Raw genomic sequence first — 21428 nt, 5'->3', positions numbered from 1 at the left:
GAAGGCACCCATGCTCTTCACACTGACTTCTGGAAGTCCTGCTTTATAGTTTGAAATATTTTGCATTTAAGTCTATGATCCATTTCAAATTAATTTTCACATTTGGTGTGAGATAAAGGTCAAGATACATTCCCCCCGATATAGATATCTATTAAAAGGACTAATCTTTGCCTGGTGAGTTGTAGTGGTACATTTGTCATAAATCACTGATTGTCTGTGTTTGGATCTGTATCTGAACTCTGCTTCATTCCATTGATAAAATTATTTATCTTTCACAATACCACGCTCTAAATTATTATAGTTTTATAAAACTTCCTGATCTGTTAGTGTAAGTTGTGTAACTTTGTTTAGTTTCTTCAATATTGTATTGGCTATCTTGTCGTTTTCATTTTCTGGTAATTTTTTAAAAAAATATGTACATGTATACATATGTAACAAACCTGCACATTGTGCACATGTACCCTAAAACTTAAAGTATAATAATAATAAAATTTAAAAAGAAATTAAAAAAAAAATATGTATAGAGTCAGGGTGTCACTGTGTTGCCCAGGCTGGCCTTGAACTCCTGGGATCAAGCAATCTTCCTGCCTCAGCCTCCCAAAGTGCTAGGATTACAGGTGTGAGCCACTGTGCCCAACCATCACTTTCTGATAAATTTCAGAATCACTTTGTTAACTTATGCAAAACCTTGCTGTAATATTTATTGAGTTTGCATTGAATTTATAGATCAATTTGGGGAACATTGACATCTTTGTTATATTGAGTCTTCCAAAGCATAAACATGGTAATTTCCCATTTACTTAGGTGTTCTTTAGTATCTTTCAGCAGAGTTTTGCAGAGGTTTCTCACCTTTCTTTAGATTGAATTCTAGGTATTTGTTATTTTTGATATCATTGTAAATGGTAATGGAGAATTGGCTTCTACCTAGAGCCATAAAACAAACCTCAACAAGTTCCAAAGTATTGAAGTTTAACAGAGTAAGTTGTCTGACCATAATTTGATCAAACTAATGACTACAGAAAGATCTCCAAGCACTTGGAAGCTAAGCAACACAACTCTAAATAACTCTTGGTTTAAAGATGAGTCTCAAAGATTTTTAAAACTATATTTAACTTAATGAAATGAAAACACAGTATATCAAAGTTTGTGGAACATATGTAAGGCAGTGCTAAGTGTGAAACTTATTGTGCTAAATAGTTGTATTAGAAAAAAGGAAAAATCAGTAATCTAAGCTTCCACATCAAGAAGCTAGGAAAAAATAAAAGAGCAAAATAAACCCAAAGCAAGAAGAAGGAAGAAATAATAAAGAGAGCAGGAGTCGATAAAATTGAAAACAGAAAAACAGTCTAGAAGATCAATGAAACAGAGAGTTAATTCTTTGAAAAGATCAATAATCTTTTGATAGTTTTAGCAAAACTCTCAAAAATTCAAAGAGAAGACACAAATTGTCAGTATCAGGAATGAGACAGGAGATATTACTATAGGTTTTGCAGACACTAAAAGAATAATAATGGAAAACTAGGAAAACTACACAGTTTGACAACTTAGATGAAATGGACCACCCATTTAAAAGCACAAATGATCACAACACACGCAATATGAAATACATCATTTTAGTAGCCTTATAACTATTAAGGAAATCAAATACAGAATTTAAAATATCTTCTAAAAAGGAAATCTCCAAGCCCAGATGGTTGCACTTGAGAATCTACCAAATGTTTAAAAAGAAATTGACACCAATTCTGCACAATCTCATCCAGAGAATAGAATAGGAGGTAATTCAATTCATTTCATAAAATCCGTTATTTTGCTACAAAAATCATAAAAATACAGACAAACAAGAACAATGACAACAACAAAGCAATGAAACTATAGACCAATATCCTTCATGCAAAAATCCTTGACAAAATATTTGTAAATTAAATTCAGCAATATAAAAAAATAATTACACACCATGACTATGTAGGGTTTATTCCAGAATGTAAGCCTGGCAGAATATTTCAAAAATCACTCTCAGTGTAATCCACCGTATTAACATGCTAAAGAAGAAAAATGACATGATCACATCAATTGATGCTGAAAAAGCATCTGATAAAACTTAACACTCATTCATGATTTTAAAAACTCCCAGAAAAACAGGAATAGGGGGAATTTCCTCAACTCAATAAAGTCCATCTACAAAAACCCTACAACTAATATAAGTAATGGTGAAAAAGTGAATGTTTTCCACCTAAGATTGAGTAAAGGAGAGGAAGTCTGCTTTCACCATTCTTATTCAGTGTATTGCTGGACATTCTAACCAGGGCAATGAGTCAATGAAAAAAAGAATTAAGGGCCGGGCGCGGTGGCTCACGCTTGTAATCCCAGCACTTTGGGAGGCCGAGGCGGGCGGATCACGAGGTCAGGAGATCGAGACCCCGGTGAAACCCCGTCTCTACTAAAAATACAAAAAATTAGCCGGGCGTGGTGGCGGGCGCCTGTAGTCCCAGCTACTCAGAGAGGCTGAGGCAGGAGAATGGCGTGAACCCGGGAGGCGGAGCTTGCAGTGAGCCGAGATTGCGCCACTGCACTCCAGCCTGGGCGACAGAGCGAGACTCCGTCTCAAAAAAAAAAAAAAAAAAAAAAAGAAAAAAAGAATTAAAATTTATACAGATTGGAAAGAAAGCAATAAAACTGCTCCTATTTGTAGGCCACTCAATTGTCTATGTAAACAGTCCCAAGGAATCTAAAAGTGTACTCCTGTAACTAATAAGTGAGTTTAGCAAGGTTTCAGAATGCAAGATCAACATATAAAAAATCAATCGTGTTTCTTTATACCAATAATGAACATGTGGACATTGAAATTAATAACAAAATAGCGCCTGCAATTGTTCAAAAATGAAAAAGTTAGGTGTAAATCTAACAAAACATGTACAGGACTTATATGCTGAAAATTACAAAATGATCCTGAAAGAAATAAAAATAAATGGAGAGACATGCCATTTTCATGGATTGTAAAACTCAACTAGTAAAGATGTTAGTTCCCCCCAAATTGATTGCAATTTATATTTTATTTTATTTTGAGACAGAGTGTCGCTCTGTCACCTAGGCAGGAGTGCAGTGGCACGATCTTGGCTCACTGCAAACCTCCACCTCCCGGGTTCAAGTGATTCTCCTGCCTCAGGCCCCCTAGTAGCTGGGATTACAGGTGTGCACCACCATGCCTGGCTAATTTTTTTGTATTTTTAGTAGAGGTGGGGTTTCACCCTGTTAGCCAGGACAGTCTTGATCCCCTGACCTCGTGATCCACCCACCTTGGCCTCCCAAAGTGCTGGGATTACAGGTGTGAGCCACCGCGCCCGGCCTGATTGCAATTTCTATCAAAATCCCAGCAAGATTTTCTTTTTTGGGGGGTGTGGGTATAGACAAGATTCTATATTTATATGGAAAGGCAGAGGAACTAGAATAGCTAAAACAGTTTTGACACTTGTGCCTTTTCTTGTTAATTTCATGCACAACTTTTCTTGAATAACCAAGCTGGCAGGTGAGGCTCATCAAGAATATCCAGATTCGTGATCTTCTCAGGCTCTGTAAAGGAGGCCAATAACCCTTCAGTGTGCATGGGAGGCTAAGAATGGAGCTTGGGAGAGAAGAGCCCTCCCTAAGGTTACTGATTTGGTCAGGATGATGAGGAGTAAGGGCTCCCCCACAAGTTGTGGCAGCAGGTGGGGGATGGAGTGTCAGATCAGTCATCATCACTGAGGACTGGCTTCCTTACTGCCTGGGTCCTGCCAGATCTGCTACCTTCCTCATAGGCATCTGTTTACCTTGTGATTTTGTTTATCTGGGCTGCACTCTCAGGTGCTGTATCACATATCATCTGCCACTTACTATTATTACTATTATTACAATCTGTGCTCTAGAACCACATGCCCTTTGGATCCTCACAACTCCATGAAAAAATCGCAGCTGTCACTCTTCTCTGGTTCTCTTTTGGAGTTTATGGTGCCTGTGCACTTCTGCTAGATCACGTGAAAACTGTGGATATGACTCCAAATAGTTCTCCAGGGAGTAAACAAAGTAGTTTGGGGCATCATCTTTTGAAACTTCTAAGGACACAGTGCCTGGGAAATATAGAATTAGAAGGTGTTTAGTAGAAGGGGGATTAAAACAGATGGGAAGAGCCACTTTCTCTAGTTGCATATTAATTGGTAATGGCTGATGGTACTGAAGGCCATCAGCTTCCTCAAGTCACAACATGGAGTAGGACTCAGGGCTGCGTTCACTCTCTGATAAGGAGTAGCCCAGGAGAGGCAAAAGGTTATAGTATAAGGGGAACATTTTTCATTTGCAAGTACAGAAGACAAAAACGAACACCTTTCCTCTTATTTTGCTCACATAACCTCATTGTCACCTGCCTGTACATGCTTTCAAAATAGAGTCAGTCATGGAATATTTGAACTGGGATCACTATGCTAGTCAGGTGATTGCATCCATAAAAAAAACCTTTATATTCCATCATTTTTTTCCATTTCCTTTATCTCTCAACCTTCACCCACAGTCATGTTGTCAGAAACTGCAAAACAAATGAGGAGAGCCCCAACTTTTAGACCTACCTTCCATCTCTACAGAAAATAGAAAATTACGGCTGGGCGCGGTGGCTCACGCTTGTAATCCCAGCACTTTGGGAGGCCGAGGCGGGCGGATCACGAGGTTAGGAGATCGAGACCACGGTGAAACCCCGTCTCTACTAAAAATACAAAAAAATTAGCTGGGCGTGGTGGCGGGCGCCTGTAGTCCCAGCTACTCGGAGAGGCTGAGGCAGGAGAATGGCGTGAACCCGGGAGGCGGAGCTTGCAGTGAGCCGAGATCGCGCCACTGTACTCCAGCCTGGGTGACAGAGCAAGACTCCATCTCAAAAAAAAAAAAAAAGAAAAGAAAAGAAAATAGAAAATTACCTGGGCATGGTGGCACATGTCTGTAGTCTCACCTACTCAGGAAGCTGAAGTGAGAGGATCGTTTGAGCCCTGGAGTTCGAGGCTGCAATGAGTCAAGATGGCACCACTGCACTCCAGCCTGGGTGACAGAGTAAGACCCTGTCTCAAAAAATAAAAAGCAAACAAACAAAAAAAGACCTACTTAAGCCCAATCCTATCTCCAAAACAATCCTGCACCCCAGTTCTCCACTTGCCAATCTTTCTCAGCTTCCTTCCTCCTTCCTTATCACCTTAATCTTAACCATGGTTAGTCTTTAACAGCTGTTCCCTCCTTTTTCCAACTGGTAAACTTCACCATATTCTTAGAATCATGAACGAAGATATTCCAAGAGTTTTCCCTGCATTCTCTTTCCTAGAAGGGTCCATGCTTCTCTGGCCCTGCTGTCTGGACTCTTAACTGTGTCAGGAGTTAGATCCTATGCAAAGATAGTTCCAAACCCAAGCCTTTAGAGCTAATCTGGAACTAAGCCTTCCCCACCCTGGCCTGCCCTTCCTGAGATCAACCTAGTGGCCACACTTCCAGCCCCATCCTTAACCTCCTTTCTTTCTCTCCCAGCTCCTGCTTGTGTGTTAGTCTTTCTCCTCCTCTCGTGTCCAAGGGAAGTCATTGGTGAGTACAAGGATGGGCAAGAGTGAAGAGGAAGGAGGCTGCCTTTGGAAAGTGGGCGTGGGGGTTCACAGAGGGCTCCTGATTGGGGGATGTAGTGCCTGGTTATCCTTGGGCTCACACCAACAATGTCTGTCCATCTGTCCAGCTCCCGCTGGCTCAGAGCCATGGCTGTGCCAGCCGGCACCCAGGTGTGGAGACAAGATCTACAACCCTTTGGAGCAGTGCTGTTACGATGATGCCATCGTGTCCCTGAGCCAGACCTGCCAATGTGGTCCCCACTGCCCCTTCTGGCCCTGCTTTGAGCTCTGCTGTCCTGAGTCCTTTGGCCTCACAAACCATTTTGTTGTGAAGCAGAAGGTTCAGGGTGTGAATTCCCAGTGCGACTCATCTCCCATCTCCCGTAAATGTGAAAGGTAGGGACCCTGTCCCTGGCCAGGGGGTCGGGGGAAGGGAGGTGGAAATGAGGAGGGGAGTCTAGATGTTTTCATCACTCCTTTTGAAGAGCCCTGGCCCAGTAGTCTAATCTCTAGCAGTTTCTCAAATATTTTCAGTTATCTCCTTGTCTGTTATTCGTAATTTCTTGGTTTCTTTTTCTCTGCAGCAGATCTTTTCCCTGAGAAGACATAGAAAGAAAATCAACTTTCACTAAGGCATCTCAGAAACACAGGCTGGGGTAATATGTGTAACAGTAAAGAAGCCTGAGGAATTTACAAAATGGTGCAACTCCAAGCCATTGTATGGCCCATGTGGGAGGCTGATGGGACATGGAGAATGACAGTAGATTATCAGAAAATAAAGTAGTTTTTCCAGTGTATACACCTGTACTCAATGTCATCTCCTTTTTTTTTTTTTTTTTTTTTTTTGATTTAAATAGTCAAGGAAGACTATTCAAGACTATTGCAATGGAGGAAAGAGATGGAACTCAGCTCTGCTGAAACGAAAGGCTGGAGAGTTTTTAAGTACACTATTATTGTGTGGGAGTCTAAGTCTCTTTGAAGGTCTTTAAGAGTTTCCTCTGTTAATCTATGTGCTTCTCTGTTGGGTGCAAATATATTTAGGATAGTTAGGTCTTCTTGTTGAATTGAACCCTTTACCATTATGTAATGCCCTTCTTTTTTTATCTTTGTTGGTTTAATGTCTTTGTCTGAAATTAGGATTGCAATTCCTGCTTTTTTCTGTTTTCCATTTGCTTGGTAGATTTTCCTCCATTCCTTTATTTTGAGCCTATGAGTGCCATTAAGTGTGAAATGGGCTTCTTGAAGACAGCATACCATTGGGTCTTGCTTTTTTATCCAGCTTGCTAGTCTGTGTCTTTTAAGTGGGGCCTTTAGCCTGTTTACGTTAAAGGTTAGTATTGATATATGTGGATTTGATCCTGTCATTGTGCTGTTAGCTGGTTATTATGTTAGCTTGTTTGTGTGGTTGCTTTATAGTGACACTAGTCTGTGTGTTTAAGTGTGTTTTTGTATTAGCTTGTTGTGGTCTTTCTGTCTATATTTAGTGCTCCTTTCAAAATCTCTTGTAAGGCAGACCTGGTGGTAATGAATTCCCTCAACATTTGCTTATCTGAAAAGGATCTTAGGAAGCATAGTTTGGCTGGACATAAAATTCTCGGTTGAAGATTTTTTCTTTGAGAATGTTGAATATAGATCCCCAATCTCTTCTGGCTTGTGCAGAGAAGTCTGCTGTTAGCCTGATGGGGTTCTCTTTGTAGATGACCTGCCCTTTATCTCTAGGTGCATTTAACATTCTTTCTTTCATTTCGACCTTAGAAAATCTGATGATTATGTGTCTTGGGGATGATCTCCTTGTGTAGAATCTTGCAAGAGTTCTCTGTATTTCCTGAATTTGTCTGTTGGCTTCTCTAGCAAGGTTGAGAAAGTTTTCATGGACAATATCCTGAAGTATGTTTTCCAAGTTGTTTGCTTTCTCCCTCTCCCTTTCAGGGATGCCAATGATTCATAAATTTAGCCTGTTTACATAATCTCATACTTCTTGGAGGTTTGGTCATTTCTTTTTATTCTTTTTTCTTTATTTTTGTCTGACTTTCTTATTTCAAAGAACCAGTCTTCGAGTTCTGAGATTCTTTCCTCAGCTTGGTTTATTCTACTGTTAATACTTGTGATTGCGTTGTGAAATTCTTGTATTGTGTTATTCAGCTCTGTCAGACCTGTTAGGTTCTTTTTTATACCAGCTATTTTGTCCTTTGGTTCTTGTATCACTTTATTGTGCCTCCTGTTTTCCTTGGATTGGGTTTTGCCATCCTCCTGAATTTCAGTGATCTTTGTTTCTATCTGTATTCTGAATTCTACTTCTGTCATTTCAGCTAGTTCAGCATGGTTTATAACTCTTGTTGCAGAACTAGTGTGGTCGTTTGGAGGACATATGACCCTCTGGCCATTTGAGTTACTGGAGTTCTCGCATTGCTTCTTTCTTATCTCTGTGTGTGGGTGTTCCTTTAATTGCAGTGTAGATTAAGTACAGTCAATAGACTTCTTTTCTGGATGTTTTCACTGGGCTGAGGCTTTTTGTGGGGTCTTTATTTGAAGCTGATTTCTTGTCTCTGGTTTCAGAGGTGGGATATGTTAGTAAGGTATTATTTATGTTGAAGCTTTGGGGTGTGATCCAGCAGGTGGCACTTAGGCTTATTGGTCAGTTGTGTGGCTCACCTGTGTTTCCTCACAGTTGCAGCTGTGTTCCCTCACAATGCTCTGAAAATGTGGGTTCCTCTCCCTCTTGAGTGCTGGCTGTGATTATGACTTGGGACTCCTGGGCTGCCCACTGCAACTCTAGGGTGATCTCAGTGTTTATGTTCCTTCCTCAAGTTGGAAATAGCAGAGGAAGGGATCTTATTAGTGGTTGTGGCCAAGGGTTGTTTGCTTGTCTCCTGGGGGCTCCATTCCGGAGAGATGAAGGTCAGCAATCAGTGCAGTCAGCCCAAGATGGAGCATCTGTGCCGTGGGTCCATGCCAGGGGTTCCCTGCCTGGTGATGAGCAGTAGGAGAAGGGGTATGGGACCCATGGGAAACAGACTGATCTCCTCTCCTTGGGTTGACTGCAGTTTGTTGGAGGTGTGAATAAAGCACTTAGGGCCTTTGCTCCTTTGTTAGTCTGAGGGTGGCAAGGACAATTCCACTGCAGAGGCAGTGGCAGAGAGGCTTTCAGATGCCGCTGGAGGCTCTGTTCATGGAGTTGCGGAGTTGCTACTGGCTTCATAGCTCTGGCAGGGGGTGGCTGGAGGCCTAGGCTTGGAGGATCTGCCTGATGAGGAGACACGGGAATGGGCACCAATGTAACAGTCTGTCCTCTTTTCTGTAGGGCTGCTGTGGTATTCTGGGGGCCTGCTCCAGTCCTTAGTTGCCTCAGATATTCTAGTACCTGGAGGTATCACCAGTGAAGACTGTGAAACAGCAAAAATGGCAGCAGTCCCTCCCTAAAGCTTCATCCCAGGATGGTACAGGCCTGTTGCCAATGCAAAGGCACCTGTAGGAGGTGGCTGGAGACCCCAGTTGGGAGGTCCTGCCCAGTGAGGAGGAATGGGATCAGGGACCTGCTTAAAGAAACAGTCTGGCCACGTTTTGGTAGAGCAGCTGTGCTGTGCTGGGGGTCCGTGTCAGCCCCTAGTTGCCTCAGACACTCTGAGGCCTGAAGGCTGGAACAGCTAAGCCATCTAAATGGCAAAGATAGTGGCCCATCCCTCCCTCTGGGAGCTCTGTCCCAGGGAGGTTACAAATCTCTGTAGGATGGAGAACACACACAGGGGTTACTGTAGGCCACCTTGAAAGTTGACTGCTAATCACAGCAACAATAAAACTATTATTTTAAAAAAAATCTGATGACATTCTAGATTCATCATTTTTTGCCCCAGTTTGTTCCTTGGTGGTGATATTCACCTTCAGCCTCAGGGTCTAGAGAAAAGAGAACGTCTGTCAGGAATTTTAGCACTAGGGTAAATCTTACAAATGGACATTTGCCAGAGAGTGTAGGGAGCATTTGGAAGCCTGGCAGCAGGGCTGAGAGGATGAGAGGGATAGGAGAGATAAGTGAGAGAGGAGGCACAGACTCCAGGGAGGGCCTGGGAATGTGCTGCACAGCAGAGGCAGGAAGGGTACACAGAATGGACAGGTTTTTGTTGGGAAACCCAGAGATACAGAGCACAAGATGGGTAGCCAGAGCCGGGGTTTTTCCATGTTTCCCAGGCTGGTCTCCAACTCCTGGCCTCAAGCCATCTGCCCACCTGGACCTCACAAAGTGCTGGGATTACAGGTGTGATTCACCACGCCGGCCTTTTTATTAGTTTTTAAACCACTTTTTCTTCAAATTTGGACTAGAAAGTGAGAAGAGTCACTGAGTTGGCCTTTTGATTAATTTTTTAATGGAATGCTTCATGAATTTGGGTGTCATTTAAACCACTTTTATGTCAAAATTGGACTGGAAAGTGAGATGTCTCTAGGATACCTAGAATAAGGTCTTACTTGACAGTCAGAAAAACACACCCAAACCTCTTCAATATTCTGTTACAGCCTATTGGAAAATGCTGGTGTTATCATTGTTTTTTCTGGTCTCTTCAAAGTTAACCCCGCTTTGGAAGCAACTGGAGCCTTGTATTGGGAGAGTCCTAATCTACCCATCTGCACCACTGGTGGTTGTATAGTGGGGACAGGTGGGCTTGGAAAGTAGTGGAGATTTGAACAGGGCTTAGGCCATTTGAGATCTCGTGTTGTAGGACTAGGGTTCAGGGAGGAATGACAGAGGCTGCTTGCACTGTTACATGGTTTGTTTAACAGTGATTCTGGGCCCTGGGGTCTCTGTGGAGAGCTCCCTGATTTCAGCCTCCTGAGGGCTCATTCAGACTTCTTATTCAGATCTGACTTTGTCACCCCAGGATATGTTTCTTACACATTTCCCAGAGCTCTCTGTATCCCAGGGTCGGAAACTCTCAGTTGCCTCCATCCTCACACAATGAGCTGCCAGGATGAATGGGGCTCTGTCCGTGGTGCTGAACATGTGCCTCTGGCCGTGTGCTGGGAGGTAGATGAGTTGTCAGGCAAAGGCAGAAAACATATGAACATCAGAAGACAGCATGGAGTGAGGTGTCTCCCACCATCCACGAGTTTCCATTATTGGTTTCCTTTTAAGCTATTCACTGGGTTTGGAGTGTGGTAGCGCGATCTCTGCTCACTGCAAGCTCTGCCTCCCGGGTTCACACCATTCTCCTGCTTCAGCCTCCCAAGTAGCTGGGACTATAGGCGCCCGCCACCACACCTGGCTAATTTTTTGTATTTTTTAGTAGAGACAGGTTTCACCGTGTTAGCCAGGATGGTCTCGATCTCCTGACCTCGTGATCCGCCTGCCTCGGCCTCCCAAAGTGCTCGGATTACAGGCGTGAGCCTCTGGGAAGTTTCTCTTCATTCATTCACTTCTTTATAGATTCTCCCTTGAGGTCTTGTGAATCCTTAATTTTTCAAGACTAAATACTTCCTTTTCTTTTGTAACACATAGTATCTGATTTTCTGGGAAACTTTCTATTTCACAAAATGGGACCAGGGATGTCAACATGAATTCACCATGGAAAGACTGATCTCATTGATTTAGAATTTGTGGTGGTTCTTGTGATAAGATACCTGAAGAAAATATTGCTCTTATGTGACATTAAAAAAGAAAAATGTGACACTTAAGGTGAATAAAAAGAAGGTGTGTGGTTCTCTACTCCCTGGGCATTCGTATGTAGGAACTGGATGCTAGAAAATCTTTGGCTTTGCTTTTAGCTTTTGGCTCAGAGGAGGCCAAGGTGCACCTTTCTTCGGTTGTCCCAAATCCGGGTTCATCTGACACCAGCCGCCTCCACCATGCCGCCAAAGTTTGACCCCAATGAGATCAAACTCATATACCTCAGATGCACTAGGGGTGAAGTTGGTGCCACTTCTTCGCTGGCCCCCAAGATTAGCCCCCTGGGTCTGTCTCCAAAAAAGGTTGGTAATGACATTGACAAGGCAACGAGTGACTGGAAGGGCCATAGGATTACAGTAAAACTGAACATTCAAAACAGACAGCCCCATATTGAGGTGGTGCCTTCTGCCTCTGCCCTGATCATCAAAGCCCTCAAGGAACCACCAAGAGACAGAAAGAAACAGAAAAACATTAAACACAGTAGGAATATCACTTTTCATGAGGTCATTGTCATTGCTCGAGAGATCTGGCACCAATCTTTAGCCAGATAACTCTGGAACCATTAAAGAGATCCAGGGGACTGCCCAGTCTGTGGGCTGTGATGTTGATGGCCGCCACCCTCATGACATCATAGATGACATCAACAGTGGTGCTGTGGAATGCCCAGCTAGTTAAGAAGCACAAAGGAAAATATTTCAATAAAGGATCATTTGGCAACTGGAAAAAAAAAAAAATCTTTGGCTTCATCTTGAGGGAAAGGCAAAAGATGCTGCCAGCCACTTCCCCAACACTATCTCTGTAGATCACATCACTATTGTGAAACTTAAAGAACTAGCCTTTGAGGGATTTTTCAGATTTAGCACTTCAGCAGACCCAGGGCTGTCACCTGGTCCTGAGACTCCCTGAGTATTGCTCCTGCCTGCTGGGCTTGTTCCACCCACTCGGTCTGGCTGCACTCAGACCACACTACCACTCCAGATCCCACACCCGCCACAGGCAGGCAGGCCATGGAGTGCTGAGTGGTGTGTAAGCAATAGTGTGAGGTCTGGCCACTGTGCACAGCCAAGCACTCTGGCTGCTTTGGTGGAGTGGGTAGCTCCATGAGCTGGCGTAGATGCCATCTCCATGCAAGGCCGTGGCTGGCCCAGATGCAGGTGCCTGCAGCAGAAGCTGCATGCGGTACCTCTGGACAAGGGGAACATGGCAGTGCCTGGAAGCTTGGAGACACCAAGAACCACAGAGCCCCAAAGAGGGTGTCACAGCCTAGCTTGACAAACCCCTAGGTCTCCAGTCCTCAAAAGGCTGCAGCTTTTCTCTGCTTCTTGTTACTGGTAATGTGCAGAGTGGGAGGTCATGTCTCAGCCCTTTTGTGTTACAGTTCTTTCAGGGTCTGGGACCTAAGTTCTTGTTGCAGGTAGCAGGGACCAGCCTACATGCGTGAAGTGTGCAGGTGGAACACAGAGCACTCCACCCACCCAGGCGGATATCAGAGGATGGGCGTTCAGGCACTGGTGAGGCCCAACCCTCTCCCTCAGTGACATCTGCATTCCTAATATTCTTTTTGAACATCTGAAATTCCACCAAATTCCTGCCTGTCATCTGGGAGAGACTCCTTGAGGCCAGGTGGAAATCACACCTAGTTTCACCAGGATAATGATTCAATCTCTTCTGCACTTATTCTAGAGGGCAAGCCCACGACAGGACGAAATCCCAATGCTCTCCTGTGTGCCACATTCCGGAAGCTCAGGTCCCCCAGCAGCACCTGGGGTTGTGGGAAAGTCTTTCCTGAGGCCAGCCTGGGGCATCTGGGATCAGGGGCTGCTTGCCTTTCTGCAGGAGCTCAGCTCAGGACTGAGGGGGATTCTGGGCCGGAACAGGAGTGCCTGAGTCCCGTCCAGTTGGTGTCTATGACCGGCAGGGGGCCCTCATGCCAGGGTCTTTCTTACATAGAGGAAACTAGGGTGACAAAATGTGACCAATGGGAGTTGGAGTTTACTCTTATCTCCAACGAAGCCGTGAGAGTCTTGTGACCCTGGAAAGAGATGAGGTCCCCAATAACTAGGGGCATGGCAGTGAGTGATGCAGCCCGGCTTCCTGTCCTCAAAGAGTTTCAGGCCCACTGTCCCTGGATAGTGACAACCCAGAGCGGGCAGCTCTGGGATTGGGGACAGACACAGTCTGCTTCTTTGGGAATTTTGATATGGGGTTTTGGTGGCCCCTGCTGCCTGCTGGGAAACTTCCCCACCTTGGAATTGTAATGGATTTCAGGAGAAATGACACACAGTTGCTCATGGATATAAAATAAATTTTATAACCAAAATAGAACCAATGTCAGCACTCCCCAAGAAGAAGGATTCAGGCTTGGTCCAGTGTGAAGCAAGTGGGCACTTAGGCAGGTGGCTTTGCCTATTTTTTGTGCATGGGCCCATGGTGAGGGTTGCTGCATGTGGGCTGGGTTTTGAGTGGTTTGAATGTCCTTCTGCTGTGGAGAGAGGGAGCACATGCTCTACCCAGATGTGCAGTGGATGTGACTAAGGACTGGAAAGCTGACAATCTCCAAAATTGAGTGTTCTTGCCATACAGGGAGATGAAACGGCTACTAGAAAATAGCTTATCTAACCCTTTGAGAAAATGTAAAGAAAAGATTCCAACCCAGATGTATGTGGCCGCAGTCTCAGGATTGCTGAGACAGGGGCTCTTGCATCCACAGAGCCCTGGGTCGGTCCCGCTGCCCTCACTCCCACTCAGCCTCTGACTCCCCGGCTCTGTCATCATCGCCCTTTGCTGATTTATCTTCACAGCCTGACTCAGCTGCCCTGAGAGACCAGGACTAAGGCCAAGGACAGCCAGCTGGGCTCCTCCCTCCCCAGAGACGCCAACCCAACCCTGTCCTGAGGAATGTGCTTCTCCTTGGCGCTGGCTGGTCTCCAGACCTAAATTCAACACTCTTTTTAGCAGGCTGAATGCCAAGCCCAATCTCAGCCCGCCCAGGAAGGACCTAGGACTGAGGCTGTGAGCTCTTAACTTGTCTTTTTGGGGCAACATGCCAGGGCAGCTAGTCAGTGATTTTAGGAAAGACTAGGTGAGCCTGTGCCCAGAGGATTTTTTGCTCCCAGTGTTTAGTAACTGTTTGGCTGTGACTCACTAGGAAAAACTCATATCTCATTATATATGGCTTACACACAGCCCAAAAGAAAGTTTAATTCAACAGACGAATAAGATACTGTAGCGTACACATTCCTCTATTCTTTATTGATGCTAGTTTAATGTCTAAGATACCCATGGTGACAAATAAATTGGTTCACAACCTGAAAAAGTGTCATAATCCCCATGATGGAGATCACTGCTCTACACTGCAGCTGCAGGACAGGGGAGGCCGGAAGACAGAGTGAGAAATGGGGTCGGGGGTGTGAGTGCTTATCTCGTCCACCCATGAGAGCCAGTGGGCCTGCAGGACTCTGGAAATTGCATGAGTATTTCTGCTCCATCAGCCTCCTGCCTGGTCTCCTGCTTCCATCTCAATCCTCCCAACCAGCCTCCTCCCAACAGAAGGACACACGGATTTTCCTGAATCACAATCTGATCACTTATATGCCCTGCTTAGGGCCTGCCTGTATAGCTCGGGTGCACTGAGAAGAAAGATCAGTTCTCACCAAGGCTCATAAGGAGATGGACAGGGAAAGCGATGGGGATGGTGGGAGCTTCCATGGCCTCCTTGGAATCCAGATCCTCTCAGCACCTCCATGTGTTCAGCAGCCAGGAAATTCAATTCTTCTTGTTCAGGAGTTTTTAGGTCGGGCGCGGTGGCTCACACCTGTAATCCCAGCACTTTGGGAGGCTGAGGCAGGCGGATCACCTGAGGTCAAGAGTTCAAGACCACCCTGGCCATCAGGGGGCAACTTTGTCTCTACTAAAAAATACAAAAATTAGCCGGGCATCGTGGTGGGCACCTGTAATCCCAGCTAGTCGAGAGGCTGAGGCAGGGAGAATTGCTTGAACCTGGGAGGGGGAGGTTTCAGTGAGCCGAGATCGTGCCACTGCACTCCAGATTGGGTGACAGAGCAAAACTCTGTCTAAAAAAAAAAAAAAAAAAAAAAAAAAGTTTTTATACTTTGGTCTTTATCGCCACCCCATCATCACCTTTCTTGGAGGTTAGTGGGTTGACACTGAAGGTTCCTTCGCTCTAATCCTCAAATCTTTTGGTCTTTCTTCTGGTGACTGCCCTGATGCTGAGGCTACCTGGGGGCCCTACCCTAAGTCATATTTTTAGCATGAGCTAATGCTGTGTGATCTGGAAGAGGGTCATTAGGAATAACAAAAGACACTCCTGTCACTCAGGAAGTTCCAAGTTTAGCGTCATAATAGGAAGAGGGCCAAAGAACAAACATTTTCATATTACAGTACACCTGGTAAGCTATGGGTTCATCAGATTGGACCCCCCTTGCTCTGCCAAATTTGCAGCACTCATGAGTTACCAATCCCAAGGGAGGACTCCCACTGCAGGGAGGATGGCAAAGGTCACCACTGTGCTAACCACCCAGAATAGGGGTCTGAACACTTCAGACACTGCATCTTGGGCTGCACTCTGACTACACTGAGTGTGGTGAACAGAACACCCACAACCACAGCCAGTTCAACAAAGCAGGTTAATTACTTACAGACAGGCAGCAAGGGATGGTGGAAGCCTAGGATTCATGACTCACTGGTCCCCCAAGGCTCAGGAGCACTGCCCAGGGCGGATAGAGTCTCCCGCGCTTGCCCCACTTGCACCACAGCTGAGGACTCAGCAGTGAGCTCTGGGTTTTGTATGTGGTGGACACGTCCTGGGCTAATGTTATAGGAGACCCCTCTAGAAGGGATGGGAATGAGGCCAGGGCTGTCCTGGGCAGTTTCTCTTTAGCTCAAGTTGTTGCATTCTCTGGGAAGAATAGAAATGAAGCCTGGGCACTTTCAGGCAGTTCCTCCTTTCTTAGGATGGTGCATTCTGATGTAGTTTGGCTCTGTGTCCCCACACAACTCTTCTCTCAAATTGTAATCCCCATGTGTCAGGGAAGGGACCTGGTGGGAGGTGATTGGATCATGGGGGCAGTTTCCCTATTGTTGTTCTCGTGATAGTGGTCAAGTTCTCACGAGATCTGATGGCTTAAAAGTGTGTGGCCATTCTCTGCTCCCTGTCTTTCTCTCCTGCCATCATGGAAGACGTGCCTTGCCTTCCCTTCACCCTCTGCCATGATTGTACATTTCCTGAGACCTCCTTAGTCATGAAAAACTGTGAGTCAATTAAACCTCATTCCTTTATAAATTATCCAGTATCAGGTCATTCTTTATAGCACCATGAAAATGAACTAACACGCACTTCTAGTGCATTCTACAGTGATTCTGGGAACTCTGGGCAAGAAGAAAGGTGGGAAAGCCAGAACCATCCAATGATTGTCTCCTAGTGCCCTCCTCCAGGAAGCCATTTCTGATGCCCTGGGCACTGCTCCCAGCCTTGCTCACCCTGGGTCATCACTGTTTGGAGAGGTGTCTCTGTCCTCCCTGGACTATGAAAACCAGGAGGGCAGGACCTGGAACTAAGTCACAACTGCGGCCATAGAATCCACTGGCACAGAGTAAGTGCACAGGGTGTATTGAATGAATGAAAAAAGTGAATTGATGATGAAAGCCGTATGTTCAGGGTGTGTCTCACTCAACCTCTCTGTTCTGTCATGATGACTTGGTGAGACTTATTGCCTGCAGGTCTTCAAACCTCCCTCTCTTCCAGATAGCCCCAGGGCTTCCCTGTGAAGCTGCTTCTCAGCTGTGCCCTACAGAGTCAGATGCATGGGGGAAGCTCTAAGGCTGGACTCCACAGCCCACCTTTTCCCCGCTTAGCCCTCCTAACACAGGACACAGCCACATGCAGGGCTGCAGGAGCCCAGGCTGCCAACAGCCTCAACCACCTGCTAGGAGAGGGTAGGGATGGGTGAGACTCAGAGCCTTCCAGCTTACTACGTTTATAAACCCCTTGGCTGAAACTACTAGGAAAAATAGTTGTGACATCATCATGTGGGTTACACACAGTCACAAAGAAAAGGGAAAGCAAAAATTGACAAGAGTATGTCAGCCTCCCTAAGGGGAACATCTCCGAATTTGGATCCCAGATGACTTTTTTCAGAGGAACCCTCCTTCCTTCTCCTCAGAACAAGCACATTCATTCACACAGGAAGGAGATTAAATTCCTGTAGAGCAGAGGAGGAAAAACTTTTCACAGAGGAAGTTCTGTGGTCTTAACTGTTCTGGGGTCATAACGTATTTGAGAGTCTGGAAATAATTATAAAGTTTTTTGCTCAGATTATCACAGACAATTGCAAAATATTGTGAAATGCCACTGAATTGCACACTTGAAAACACACACACATACACACATGAAAAGTTAAGCAAAAATATGTATTTAACTGGTGGAGAGTGTTGGGGGAGAACAAAAAGAACTGTCCAGACCTCTGGTGCTGAATGGTCTGCTCTGGTTCAACTAAAAATAAAGCCCTCGATCAATTTGGTCACTGAAAAGACTTGTTCACTTCCTGTTGATGATCAGAAACCACAGCAGAGACCTGATTTTTGGGTGTCTGCCTTAACAGAAAAGCCACAAAGAACTGTGGTGAGGGCATGGCAGATGACAACCACAGGGCTATCAGGAGGTAACAGGTGACTGACCTTGGCCTTGATGTTCAAGATTTCAGAGGGTGGGTGACATTTAAGTGAAAGAAGAAGAATGAATAGGGATCGGGCATTGGATGAAGAAGCAGGGGTGACACCGTGGCTCTCCCACGGAGCTGTGTTAAGCCAAGGGCAGTGAGAGCCAGGGAGGGATGTGCAGGATGTGGGTGTGGACACTGGGGATCCAGCCTACATCTTTGGGACCTTCTGTCTGCAGAGGCTGGAAGCTTCACGCTTTCCTTCCCAGAGGACCTTGCAGCTGGGATTCTGGATGCATTTGAATCTCTGGGCAGCACAGCCATTGTGTCTCTTGGTGTATCCGCAGGAACGTCTCATGTCCAGATGATGGCTCTGAATTGCTGAGACACTATTCTAGCCACAGAACTGGCATCCGGATCTTGAGTCTCAGCTCAGTAAATTGTTCTAGCTTCATTCCTGGTGGCAAACCCTGGGGCCTCTCCTCCAGCCCCTCCTATGACATGGAGGCTCTTAATTCACTGGTCTGCATCATACGAAGGATCCTGCCAGAGCAGGGATCAGGCTTTGGTCAACAGAAGTCCCCTTGCAGGGAGCTTCTGAAATCCCAACATAGTGTTTGGAGAAAATGACTCACACAGACTCCTCCTTGTCAGCCAGCAGTGGAGGGGCCTCTGGCCTGGGGAAACCCAGCCTTCATTCTACATACCTCACATACCTGACATACCTGCACACCTGAAATTCCACCTCATTCCTGCCTGTTTCCTAGCAGGGCTTCCCTGAGGGCAGATGGAAAGGCCACTCCAAAGCTGCCAGGAAGGAGATTCCTTCTACTTTTTCCTGGCGTAAAAGGGCAAGCAGTGGGGGAGCTGCTGACAGCAGGAAATGCCAACATCCTATGGGGTTTCACATTCCAAAAGCCAAGATCTGCCAGCCCTGCCGGGGAGCCCTGGGAACAACAGACCTGGGTGTCCTCCAGGAGTGTCTGTGAACAGAGCCTTCCTGCCCTTCCCAGAGGGGCCAGTCCTGGGGAGTTTAGCAACCCTTGGGTAGGAGGCCAGGAGACCTGGGTCCTGGCCCAGCCTGTGTCACTGACAACCAGCAGCAGGACCTCAGCCCGTGTCTTGCTTGGATCCAGGAAGTGGGTGAGAGAATGATGGTAATGGTCATTTGAGGTCAGGGTTTACATTTGCTGTCCAGACACCTGGGATCTTCTCCAGACACCTGAGGACAGGCTTCCACTGGGAAATCCTGTTCCTGCCTCACACATCTGGGACCCCAGGCAGAAGACAGACCCATGCCCAGACGTGGACGCTCCAGAGTGGGCATGTTAGGAAGGGGGACTCCGAAGGATTGGTGTCGGGATTGGACATGGCTCTGTGCACAGACTCTTCTGACACCTTAGGAAAGTGCAGGGACAGGGTTTGAACCCAGGGGCGACTGACCCTAAAGCCTCATCATGTCTAGTCAGGGGATCTTAGTGTCCAGGGAGCCCTGGACGGGTGCCCACTGGCCTCACACTGTCCCAGCCTCTGAGGCCCCCATGCTCTGCTAAAATCTCCCTCCACCTTCCAGATGCTGGGCTGACTCAGCTGCTCTGAGAGGCCAGGAAGGAGCAGCTGGACTTCTCCCTCCTCAGAGATGCCCACCCTGCCCCAGCCCTGGGGAAGGTGCTCCACTCTCTCACTCTGGCTTATATGCAGGCAGCCTCACCTCTTCTTGGTAGAGACAGTAAGACCTAGTGCAGGGCTCCACTGCAGCCTCCCAGAAAATGCCTGGAACCAAGGACCTAAGAACTGTACCCCTTAATGGAAGACATCAAAGGGGAGACATGTCAGTGGCTCTTAGAGAAGAAGGAGACGATCCTGGAGGCTTCTGTGCTCCCAAATGTCCTCACCATTTGGCTGTGACTCCCTCCAGAAACTAGATATCTAGTTTCTAGATATGTGCTATGCTATCATATAATAATATCATACGATAGAACAATATAATAATATTCTATCATTACTTGGAATATACACAGTCCCAATAAGTGGGTCCTAAACAGGCTGGGCGCAGTGGCTCTCACCTGTAATCCCAGCACTTTGGGAGGCTGAGGTGAGCAGATGACTTGCGGTCAGAAGTTCAAGACCAGCCTGGCAAATATGGTAAAACCCCATCTCTACGGAGAATACAAAAATTAGCCAGGCGTGTTGGCGGGTATCTGTAATCCCAGCTACTCAGAGACTGAGGCAGGAGAATCGCTTGAACCTGGGAGGCAGAGGTTGCAGTGAGCCAAGATCGTGCAACTGCACTCCAGCCTGGGCAACAGAACAAGACTCCATCTCAAAAAATAAATAAATAAATAATTTTTTTAAAAAAAGAGTGTCAAACAGTTGCGCACAGCATTCTAGTGAATGCACACTGTCCCATTTTCTAACCCATTTCTTTACTTAAAAATAACATTGTTTATGCCCAAGTAAATTGATTTTCCATGCTACTAGCACATCCTAATCTGTGTCCTGGGAAACACTGCTGTACCCCACAGCAGCAAGGAATGGAGACCAAGGGAGCAGAGAGGGAGATGGTGCTGGAAGCAGGCTCTGTTCTGCCGAGGGAGAAGGTGGGTGCTGAGCACTCTGGTATTTATTGAAGTCGTTTCTGCTGCAGCCTCTTCCCGTGTCTCCTGCCTCCAGAGAGAAGCCCCTATCCGTGCTCCCCAGGAACACAGACGCAGGAGCTTCCACACACACAAATCTAACCACATCCATGCCCTGCTAGGACCCAGCCATGGTGCCTAGAGGGTGACAGGTCACCTTGCCTGGCCCGGAGGAGAATGGCTTGTTCATGCCAGGTGTGGCCTGTGAGCTTGAGCGGAGGAAATCCTGCAGAAGCTGGGAGGGGCCCACAGAACTGACCCAAAACAGCTCCTTCCCCTCTGTCCTCACATCCTGACCCCAAGATGGCTCTTCTCAGGGAAAATCACAACCCAACCCTCTGAAAAAGCACATTAAGGAAAAATGCCTTTAAGAATCTCAGGAGGGCTGTGGAATTTCTCCACCAGAACTTCAGAGTGATAATGACACTGAACCCAGGAACCACAATAACCAAAATCAGGAGTTTTATTCTCCTTCCTTCTCTCTCTCTCTCTCTCCTCTCACTGTCATGAATGTCATGAAGACACTCACTTTGCGTTTTCTACTCAGCACTGCATGACCAGTGTCTGACACAAAGCCTGGGACATGTGGGCTCCCAAGTGGACCTGTCCTGGGTAAATGACCATTAATGAGACAGAGAAGGAGCTGAAGAGCCCCCAGAGGAGTGTGAGTCCCAGGGGTCCCGCCAGCTCCACTCCCACCTTCCAAACCTGTGACAGTCAGGTGCCTGAGTCACACAGTCTCTCCCACCCGAATGCCATGAGCTGCAGGTGACTGAGCAGTTACTGGATTCTTGACCATGTGTTTCGGTTGTGAGGTTGGGACCTAATGGGCCCCTTTGAAACGATGTCATAGGTTAGC

At 46.2% G+C, this 21428-nt stretch overlaps 2 protein-coding genes and 1 pseudogene across 5 annotated transcripts in view; 2 read left to right on the top strand and 1 right to left on the bottom strand.

Annotated features, from left to right (window-relative positions):
- Window positions 1-6400, top strand: part of IGFL2 (IGF like family member 2) — an 81201-nt gene extending 74801 nt beyond the window's left edge. For all 4 annotated transcript variants that reach the window (XM_055249447.2, XM_055249445.2, XM_063620865.1 and 1 more), the window contains 3 exons: window positions 5533-5586; window positions 5732-5999; window positions 6188-6400. In XM_055249447.2, the coding sequence (XP_055105422.1) occupies window positions 5533-5586; window positions 5732-5999; window positions 6188-6203 (338 nt within the window). In that variant the 3' untranslated portion in view covers window positions 6204-6400. The remainder of the gene's footprint in view (window positions 1-5532; window positions 5587-5731; window positions 6000-6187) is intronic.
- The window catches only part of IGFL4 (IGF like family member 4), a 199082-nt gene that overhangs the window by 117390 nt on the left and 60264 nt on the right, over window positions 1-21428 (bottom strand). The window lies entirely within an intron of this gene.
- On the top strand, window positions 11414-11931 carry LOC129465197 (large ribosomal subunit protein uL11-like; annotated as a pseudogene).

This window comes from Symphalangus syndactylus, chromosome 17, assembly GCF_028878055.3.
Source record: "Symphalangus syndactylus isolate Jambi chromosome 17, NHGRI_mSymSyn1-v2.1_pri, whole genome shotgun sequence".
NCBI classification, from domain to species: Eukaryota; Metazoa; Chordata; class Mammalia; order Primates; family Hylobatidae; genus Symphalangus; species Symphalangus syndactylus.
Note: the sequence above shows the minus strand (reverse complement) of the source record. Positions and strands in the feature narration are given on the sequence as shown.